At 42.8% G+C, this 10121-nt stretch overlaps 1 protein-coding gene across 1 annotated transcript; it reads left to right on the plus strand.

Annotated features, from left to right (window-relative positions):
- The first annotated feature begins 53 nt into the window (after window positions 1-53).
- On the plus strand, window positions 54-3583 carry LOC120660489 (amino-acid permease BAT1 homolog). The gene is made up of 6 exons (XM_039939031.1): window positions 54-653; window positions 747-1007; window positions 1905-1923; window positions 2636-2855; window positions 2936-3117; window positions 3232-3583. The coding sequence occupies exons 1-6, from the start codon at window positions 538-540 to the stop codon at window positions 3346-3348; spliced, it is 915 nt and encodes a 304-aa protein (XP_039794965.1). The 5' UTR covers window positions 54-537; the 3' UTR covers window positions 3349-3583.
- The last annotated feature ends 6538 nt before the right edge of the window (window positions 3584-10121 follow it).

Raw genomic sequence — 10121 nt, forward strand, 5'->3', positions numbered from 1 at the left:
GGTTTAGCACCACGCCTTTGCAATCTTCAAATGGATTCAAATTTGGTTGGTCGTCTTTGCAAATGGATTCAAATTTGGTAGGCCTTCTTTGCAAATGGATTCAAACGAGGCTAAGTTATTAGCTAGTCCCGCTAGTGAAAACTTTGTTAGCATGGCTTCCCCTGGCTAGCAGCTAAGTAATTAACTGCAAAGATCAAACAAGTGCTTACTCGTCCTAAGCATCAACATCAACTTTCCCCTTGATTCAGTCAAACATGATTTCCAATCCAATGACATATATCCCGGAACGGGGCAACCAACCCTGCTGCCAAATTTCCAGTCCTCGTGTTGACTCTGTGTGCATCTAAGACTACTATACTAGTAGGAGTGCACTATATAAGAAGCTAGGCCACGGATCTGTCTTTGTCCCGTAGTGGTAGCAGCAAAGTACCCAGCCATCAAAAAAAAAAAAAAGCAGCAAAGTACCCTGCGTTGCCTGCAGGGCCACCACTGGCACCGACCGAGGAACTGAGGAAGTGCGTGCGCAGCCTGCAACCCATGGCCGCTTCTCGCCGCTCCTCCGTTGAGCTGCCCGTCGCGGACCCGGCGGCGGATCGAGACCAAGTCCGGCTGCGCCAGCTGGGCTACAAGCAGGAGCTCAAGCGAGGCCTCTCGTAAGCTAGTAGTAGTAGCTAACTGCATGCCTTGGTTCTGAGCTCTGGTTTTTCTGCTACATGCTGATCGAATTGCTGATGATGCATGCACAGCGTTCTTTCCAACTTCGCCTTGTCGTTCTCCATCATCTCCGTGTTCATGGGCGTGACCATCACCTATAACACCGGCCTGCGCTACGGTGGCCCGGTGTCCATGACGCTGGGGTGGCTCGTCGTCTCCGCCCTCAACGGCTGCGTCGCGCTGTCCATGGCGGAGATCTGCTCGGCGTACCCGACCTCCGGCGGCCTCTACTACTGGAGCGCCAAGCTCGCCGGCAAGGACTTGGCTCCCTTTGCGTCCTGGCTCACTGGATGGTACGTTACCTCTGTTCACATATTCTGTTGTTTGTGGCAACACTATACACTTTCTGTGTGTCACTCTCGGTTTGCAGCACATTTTGGTTGGTTTCACAAGAATATGTGCAACGGACCATTTCGCGCCAATAATAATTGCTACTCCCTCCGTTTCAAATTATAAGTCGTTTTAGCTTTTCTAGATACATTGCTTTTGCTATGCATCTAGTTATACACTATGTCTAGATTCATGGTAAAAGAAATTGATCTAAAAAAGCCAAAACGACTTATAACTTAGAACAGATGAAGTATAAGAAACGAACAAATGAATGATATATGTCAAACAAGCATTCCGCTTTGTGATATACATAAGGGTAAAGTCCAAATTCCACCCTCCAACTCTGGTCCAAGTCCAGATTTTAACCTTGAACCTCAAAACTGGGTAACAATAGCCTTCCAACTCTTGAAAAAGTTCAGTTTTCAACCTTGGACAGTTTTTAGACGTTTTAGACGGTTTTGACGTATGAACAATAACTTTTGATATTTTTCTATCTTTTTAGAAATCCAACTTAAGAAGCAAGAAGGGGTACCTAGAGAGCTTTAAAAATATTGATATTTTGTGCGTGATAGACTGATTAACAAGGATAATAATGACATAAAACATGCTAAATTTTGTTTAGTGAAATTTGAATTATTGCATTTTAAAAATGGTCAAACTTATATATTCTATATGAATTTTTAGGGTATTCAAATGGCAATAAAAAATATCAAAAAAACATATTTGTCCATCATTTGTACTCTAGTTAATCTGACAAACAGTGACTTGATTTTTTTTTTGAGATTTTTGCATAGGAGACTTTTCCATTCATTTGCCTAATCAAGTTTCATCTTTTATTGCGTCGTGTCGATCATGTGCAGGTTCAACATCGTGGGACAGGTACGCCGGCCCGATCAATCTCCCCTCCCTTCAAAGGTTCATGCATGCATATATGACTAGCTGCAACACAAAGTATATCTATATTTTCGTATTTTAGTTGGTGCTGAAATTATTCTTGATCATGTAGTAGTGTACTAGCTAGCTAGAAGGAGTAGGCATTATATTACCTGTTTTTGCGTGTTTTGGATAGCCAGCTGGCAGCTAAAGCGGCATCCTGGCATGTGGGATAGTTTCCATAGGAAAGCCGCCGGCTGGCCGGCGCACTTTGAGGCATCATATACTATTAGTAGTCAACTTAACTACCAATTTCTAATCTCATCTGAAAATTACTCCATGCATGTCTCATCAGTATTCAGTCACTAAGGGACGGAGTCCGTCGATGTTCATCTAATGGTACGCGTATGGTTGAAGATATGACTGATAGAACGTTCATCAATGGTCAACAATGGTTGAAAACATGCATGATTGAGAAAGTAACTCGCAAAAAAATATGATCGAGAAAGTAACAGAATTTTATTATATAATATAGCCGGTGTTCTCATCGAACGGTTGAATGTTGAATCCGTTGGTGTTCGTATTTACTTAAGAAATATATTATGTATTACATTTTAATTATATACTAGCCGCCCAATCGGCAAAAGTTTGACTAGAACCGATCTCGAATGTCCATTTCTGATGACCAGAGCACTTGACATTCTTGATGAACGCACAGTGGGCAGGTACGACGAGCGTGGACTTCTCATTGGCGCAGCTTGTGCAGGTGATGGTCCTGCTGGGCACCGGAGGGCTCAACGGCGGCGGCTACATGGCATCCAAGTACGTCGTGCTGGCCATCTATGGTGCCATCCTGGTCATACATGGCTTAATGAACAGCCTCCCTATCCACTGCCTCGCATGGTTCGGCCATCTCGGAGCATTCTGGAATACCGCAGGTATGTATATACACAGCAATTCACTATATAATACATGTGACTAACGTTATTGGCGATAAAAAAATATATATTATATGTAGGCACATTTGCTCTGGTGATCATCATTCCAGCTGTTGCGACGGAGAGGGCGAGCACGGAGTTTATCTTTACACATTTGAACACAGAAAATGGCATGGGTATCCACGACAAGGCCTACATTCTTGCCATGGGGCTGCTGATGAGCCAGTACTCGCTCATCGGCTATGACGCATCAGCACACATGGTATGCTACCAACTACGTATATATACTCTCGTGCAATCTGACACAAAATACGTATTAGTTGTGATGGTCATTATATATACTACATAATAACAATGCATGCATGCGTGCCTGCAGACGGAGGAGACAAAGAACGCGGACTGGAGTGGTCCAATGGGGATCGTCACTTCCGTTGCTCAGTTGCTCTGTCCAGCGTCTTGGGATGGATTTACCTGGTGGCTTTGGCGTCGCTGATGACGGACATCACATACCTCCTGGACCCCGGCAACGACGCCGGCGGATACGCCGTCGTGCAGGCCCTGTATGACGCCTTCCACAGGAGGTTCGGCAGCGGCGTCGGAGGCATCGTGTGCTTGGGGATCGTCGCCGTCACCACCTTCCTGTGCGGCTCTGCATGCGTCACCAGCAACTCAAGGTATTACGTGCAGTGCAGTGCAGTGCGTGCTCCCGATTATTGTGTAAAACTGAAAGAGCCTACTATGTGTGTGTAGCATGGGGTATGTGCCAGACCGGCCGAGTTAAAACGCTTAATTGAGCATAACTGCCATCATTTGAACATATCAGGCGCATTGGCTTAATTAAGTGTAACTCGACAGGCTGTTTCCAACCCACAGGCCGATCGAAACACACCAGAAGTCTCGCACGAAGGCGAGCGCAGAAGGTACCAGCATGATAAAATCTTACAAAAATTAGTAAATAATATGAAGACTTTTACAAAACAGCTTTAAATTTATAATTTATAAAAGAAAAAAGTAGCAGCAGAAGCGAATCTAACTAGAGAAGCATTATTAATAGAGAACAAATAAAATAAACAAAATAAATCGAGAACTACCGAGGCGTGAAGACAGGATGCCACATCGAGCCCACCGATGTGAAACCTAGTTAGCTCCTATACCTGAAATAGGGTAAACAACAAACCCTGAGCAACTAATACTCAGCAAGACTTACCCGACCAATGGGTATAACTTTGCCCACATATCTAGATATGCAAGACATCTGGCTGGTGGTTATTTTGCGGAAAAAGCGACTAGAGTAATTCCTTACTTTCATTATTTTAGCCCCAGATTCTATATAAATTAACCATAATCTATCATTTGCATAAACTAGCTATAGCAAACATGGTAGAATATTAATTATAATTTAAAGTAGACATCAACATATATAATATAATCCATGTTCCATATCATATTACTACGATGTGACGCAGTTGATCAAGGTGCTCATATCCGAGAGCGATTGACGGCGAATCAATTCGATTTAACCTTGCAAGGTGTACCTAACGAACACGGCACGCAAAAGCCCCGTCGGACCCCACACACCAACCTTTCCCCTCCCTGCCTCGAACTACAAGAACCAGCCCAACGACATATAGTCAGCCGAGCCCTACGTGAGACCACCAAAAGTAAACATATGCAACCCCTTTCTCCGCGGCCACTCGACTACCCTAGGAGTTGGGTGCGGGCTCCTGTACTTTTGAAGCAAGGCAGTACTTGGCTTACCGGTTTCGACTACCTCCTACTCCTGGTATGCGGTTAATACAATTCAACATGATCACCAGGGCCAACAACGGTACGGTCCTTAATTGACACAGACGGGACTAAGACACCCAGGAATCCTGTCCTGCTGCCATACCTACATATCCTTATCATTCCCGTCCGGTCTCAATTCTCCATTCATTCCAAATCGAATACACAACTCATGTACTAGAATAGGAATATATCATATATCTCGCAAGTAACTAGAAATTACTCGACTTCTAATCGTCCTATATCTCGCGAGTGACAAGAAAACACTCGTCTTCTACCGGGAACCATTAAGCATAGCAATTCTATCGTCCTATATATATTAGTATAACTCAAGGAAACATAGGGATCATGCAACTAGGATTCCAAACAATTCCTAAACCTAATGCACAGATAATAGAGAAATATATAGGAGTCATAATTTGAAATAATAGGATGTGCACCGGGGCTTGCCTGAGGGTAACACTAAGTTAGTGTTAATATTATTTTCGGCCTTGGGCCCTTCCGACCTTGGGCCGGGTCTTCGGTTGCTTTAGCAGATCCTTCCATCTTCTGGAGGTCTCCACCGAACACCGTCTTGTGGTACGGCCCCAACACCACGTGCTGCACATCCACACATTGTATATCTAGCGTACATAAATAAGGTGCAATGATGCATATGTATGAATGCAGGGACGATGCAGTAAAAAGTGCAACAACACAAGTATAAGTTCACTATTGCCTAAACATGAACAATTACATAAGCAGAGGTTAAGTAAATCTTGCATGAGTCTAAATAAAGTTAAGCCAACTTGTTTTATATTTTTACCATTTTCCTAGCTCCAATTATGCATTTACAAGCTATTAAAAGTATTTTATCTAGCATAATTAAAACTATATAGTAAAAGCTCTCAAATAATACATTTTGTAGTTCTATCCTACGGAGCACGAAAATATGAAGCTAACAAACTTAATTTTACATTTTTCCCATTTTTCTAACATTTCCTATGAAATTTACAAGTTTCAGCTGAAGTTGCAAACCTAACAAAACCGGTGATACCGGATTACAAAACCGGTGGTACCAGTTTCAGGCACCGATCAGATCAAAACCGGTGGCACCGGTTTCGGCCAGCGGCGCATAGATTGGCGCCCAGCGCTCGGAATGGAAGAAGGAAGGGCTGGGAAGGTCGAGGGGGATGCCGTGATGCTTACCCCATGCTCAGTTTGCGCGAAGAAGGCCGGAGAAGGGAGATCGACGTGTGAGACGAATCTTCAAGCGGCCACGTCGATGGGGAAGCAATTTCGGCCGCGGAACGGCTCAAATGAGCTCGGGGATGGGTGGAGGACGAGGCGAGACATGTGTGGGTGGAAGGAATCGACACCCGGTGGTAGGAGATGGCCGGAGCGGCGGCGACGGCGGCTCAGCTCGCTAAGGCACGGTAGGAGAGAGAGAAGGAGGAGGGGAAAGGAACACGGAGCCAGGAGGGGATAAGTGAGGCAGGGATAAGGTGATGTGGCGCATCCTCGGCGTAGCTCACCGACGGCGACGCGTGGCACGCCAAGATACGTGCTCTGCCACTTACCCGTGGAAAAACCGGTGGCACTGGTTTCCAAAAACCGGTGGCACCGGTTTTGGTCCAGTCAGACAGAAAAATTCTTAGCTAATGGTTTTGGTCGCGTAAGTTTAACTAATGTCTGTGACTAGGTTTAATTATAGGTGATTAACACCAGTGATGTTACAATCCTACCCCATTATAGAAATCTCATCCCGAGATTTAAAGGAAAGGAAAAAGGCCGAGAGTGGATTTTTAAGTTTCAGCTGATTTAATAATTCTTTACTTCATATGGTTCTGGAAGACATAAGTTTTCTAGCAACCAGATGGTTATTACCTAAATGGAGACTAATCGTGCCACTGAGGGAACTAATCAATTGTTTTTCCACACTAAAAAGCTCCTGGGTTTCAGCTTTTGCAGCGAGTGACTGGGGATAACATGTGTGGTCACAATTACAGTTAGCTGAAAAGGGGCCGGTTGTCTAATAGGATCCTGCAGAGACGAGAGGTTCTAAGCTAGGTCAAGTTGATTTCTTCTACTTGCCATCTCTCTTCAACGAAATCGGTGTACATTTCTCATGCTGAATTCGCTAATGGTCACCTACTATGAACTTCAACCTTACCACGGTTAAACCATCAGCATATTTTCATCCTTCTTTACTTTTAGAATAACGAAGTTACTCTTATTAAATATAAATCATGTAGATTCTTAAACGGAGTGAATTCTCGCTTGGTTAGAACATAAACCATCACCTACACATTGGAAATTTCGAGGGACTAATGGAAATCAGAAAGAGAGGGCACATTCTTACTCAAGTTGTTTATTATTATTACTACTTTATTATAATTATATATATATATATTAAGTGATATGATGCAAGATGCATATGTGGCCATGCAAGTTAGTGGTTTGTGACCCTCAGAGACTGGAACCTAATACTACCCATGTACGTTGTTATTCCTATACGGCCTACCCCCTTAAAAATAGACTTGCATTATAAGGGTTGCCGAAAAAGACAGTCGTAGCAGTTTATGTCCGCACGTACTTAAGCACCAGCGCACACCCAGCAGCTCAATCGTATGCGTGCATACGAGGCCTTAGGCTCTATCGCGGCACTATAGTTCGAGGAACACTCACTACTACGTAAGAAATCATAGAGAGCAACCCGAACAACACAAGTAGTCAGAAAAAGATTTACGAATTATGAACACAACATGAGTTCTGTCATTAGTTAGTCGGTCTATCGAGTTTCCCATGTCAGTCCCATACCTAAACAATATGTGATTATACAATGCAATAATATTGCAATCCTATTCATGCATGATGACTATAATGTATGTGCTCAAGTTCTTAATACATTTATATCTATTCAAGCAAGAATGCAAGCAGATCCAATTTAGATATATAAATTAAGGTGATTAGAAATGAGCGAAGATCAACCCTAGCACAATAGGATTATCCTCCGTAACGATGGCCGGGATGGATTACCATAGAGCATTGGGATAGATAACCATAGAGCATTTAAATGAATGGCCTAGAGACAAGTATATCTGATCTCAAATTAACATTGACCTCTAGTGGAAAACACCAACCTTTGGATGAAATGGAATGGTTACAGAACCATGGATATCATAAAGTTAGCTTATTGTGGTGGGGAGAGATATATCAGAATAAACAACTAATGGTCTCATCTAAGGGTAACATCCTTACTTTGGCTCTCAAGGATAGTGGAACCGTCTAGGGGATTTTTACCCACGGAAATGTGAAACACTAATCCCTACTAAATTCGTAACTTCGCATTTCAATTGTTTAACCCAGTAGATAAACTTTGTTCAAATACTAAGCATTGGTTTTCAGGTTTTCTTAACCACATGATGTGCGAAATTACTGAAAACGAGATGTGCACAACGTGAAGAGATTTACACTGAAATGCTAATAAACATTCAACGCAAAAACAATACGTATAATATGATGCATGCATGACCTATACGTCCTCACAAAGGAAAAAATTTGCCACTCAAACTATGGCAATATACGGATAACCTTCGGTGGCACAATACGTACTCTCCCTGTATACACTAGTCGTTTGCTACTAATCTTCCCTGCGTAAGCAGGGTTAGTGTACCTGCAGAAGAACCACACTATATCATATCCAATACAAATAAATGGCTATGAGTTAGTTAATATTCTATTTTACGGCCACCTGATATAACCTACACTATGTAGGGCTTACGAGCTAATCTTTCCTAATCCCTTAAGCGCAAATAAGCGTATTTTTCCGAAACTCATTTTTAGTTTTGAAAATAACAAAAATAATAATGCCGGTACCCCTCCTAGTGCATTTCAGCTCTGATACTAGCTGTGACAGACCCGCCGAGTTAAAACGCTTAATTGAGCGTAACCGCCGTCATTTGAACACATCAGGCGCATTAGCTTAATTAAGTGTAACTCGACAGGCTGTTTTCAACCCACAGGCCGATCGAAACACACCAGAAGTCTCGCACGAAGGCGAGCGCAGAAGGTACCAGCATGATAAATTCTTACAAAAATTAGTAAATAATATGAAGACTTTTACAAAATAGCTTTAAATTTAAAATTTACAAAATAAAAAAAGTAGCAGCGGAAGCGAATCTAACTAGAGGAGTATTATTAATAGAGAAAAATAAATAAATAAAATAAATCGAGAACTACCGAGGCGTGAAGACAAGATGCCACATCGAGCCCACCGATGTGAAACCTAGTTAGCTCCTATACCTAAAATAGAATAAACAACAAACCCTGAGCAACTAATACTCAGCAAGACTAACCCGACCAGTGGGTATAACTTAGTCCACATATCTAGACATGCAAGACATCTGGCTGGTGGTTATTTTGCGGAAAAAGCGACTAGAGTAATTCCTTACTTTCATCATTTTAGCCCCATATTCTATATAAATTAACCATAATCTATCATTTGCATAAACTAGTTATAACAAACATGGTAGGATATTAATCACAATTTAAAGTAGACATCAACATATATAATATAATCCATGTTCCATATCATATTACTATGATGTGACGCAGTTGATCAAGGTACTCATATCCGAGAGCGACTGACGGCGAATCGATCCGATTTAACCTTACAAGGTGGACCTAACGAACACGGCAAGCAAAAGCCCCGTCGGACCCCACGCACTAACCTTTCCCCTCCTCGTCTCGAACTATAGGAACCAGCCCAACGACATATAGTCAGCCGAGCCCTACGTGAGACCACCAAAAGTAAACATATACAACCCCTTTCTCCGCGGCCACTCGACTACCCTAGGAGTTGGGTGCGGGTTCCTGTACTTTCGAAGCAAGGTAGTACTCGGCTTACCGGTTTTGACTACCTCCTACTCCCGGCATGCGATTAGTACAATTCAACGTGATCACCAGGGCCAATAACGGTACGGTCCTTAATCGACACAAACGGGACTAAAACACCGAGGAACCCTGTCCTGCTGCCATACCTACATATCCTTATCATTCCCGTTCGGTCTCAATTCTCCATTCATTCCATATCGAATACACAACTCACGTACTAGAATAGGAATATATCATATATCTCGCGAGTAACCGGAAATTACTCGTCTTCTAATCATCCTATATCTCGCGAGTGACAAGAGAGCACTCGTCTTCTACCAGGAACCATTAAGCATAGCACTTATATCGTCCTATACATATTAGTATAACTCAAGGAAACCTAGGGATCATGCAACTAGGGTTCCAAACAATTCCTAAACCTAATGCACAAATAATAGAGACATATATAGGTGTCATAATTTGTAATAATAGGATGTGCACCGGGGCTTGCCTGAGGGTAACACTAAGTTAGTATTAATATTATTTTTGGCCTTGGGCCCTTCCGACCTTGGGTCGGGTCTTCGGTTGCTTTAGCAGATCCTTCCATCTTCTGGAGGTCTCCACCGA

Source organism: Panicum virgatum, chromosome 2N (genome assembly GCF_016808335.1).
Source record: "Panicum virgatum strain AP13 chromosome 2N, P.virgatum_v5, whole genome shotgun sequence".
NCBI lineage: Eukaryota > Viridiplantae > Streptophyta > Magnoliopsida > Poales > Poaceae > Panicum > Panicum virgatum.

Coding starts and splice junctions, on each gene's coding strand:
- LOC120660489 (XM_039939031.1), top strand. CDS start 538: ATGGCCGCTTCTCGCCGCTCCTCCGTTGAGCTGCCCGTCGCGGACCCG. Junction 654..746: donor GAGCTCAAGCGAGGCCTCTC/GTAAGCTAGTAG, acceptor ATGCATGCACAG/CGTTCTTTCCAACTTCGCCT. Junction 3,118..3,231: donor ATGACGCATCAGCACACATG/GTATGCTACCAA, acceptor GCGTGCCTGCAG/ACGGAGGAGACAAAGAACGC.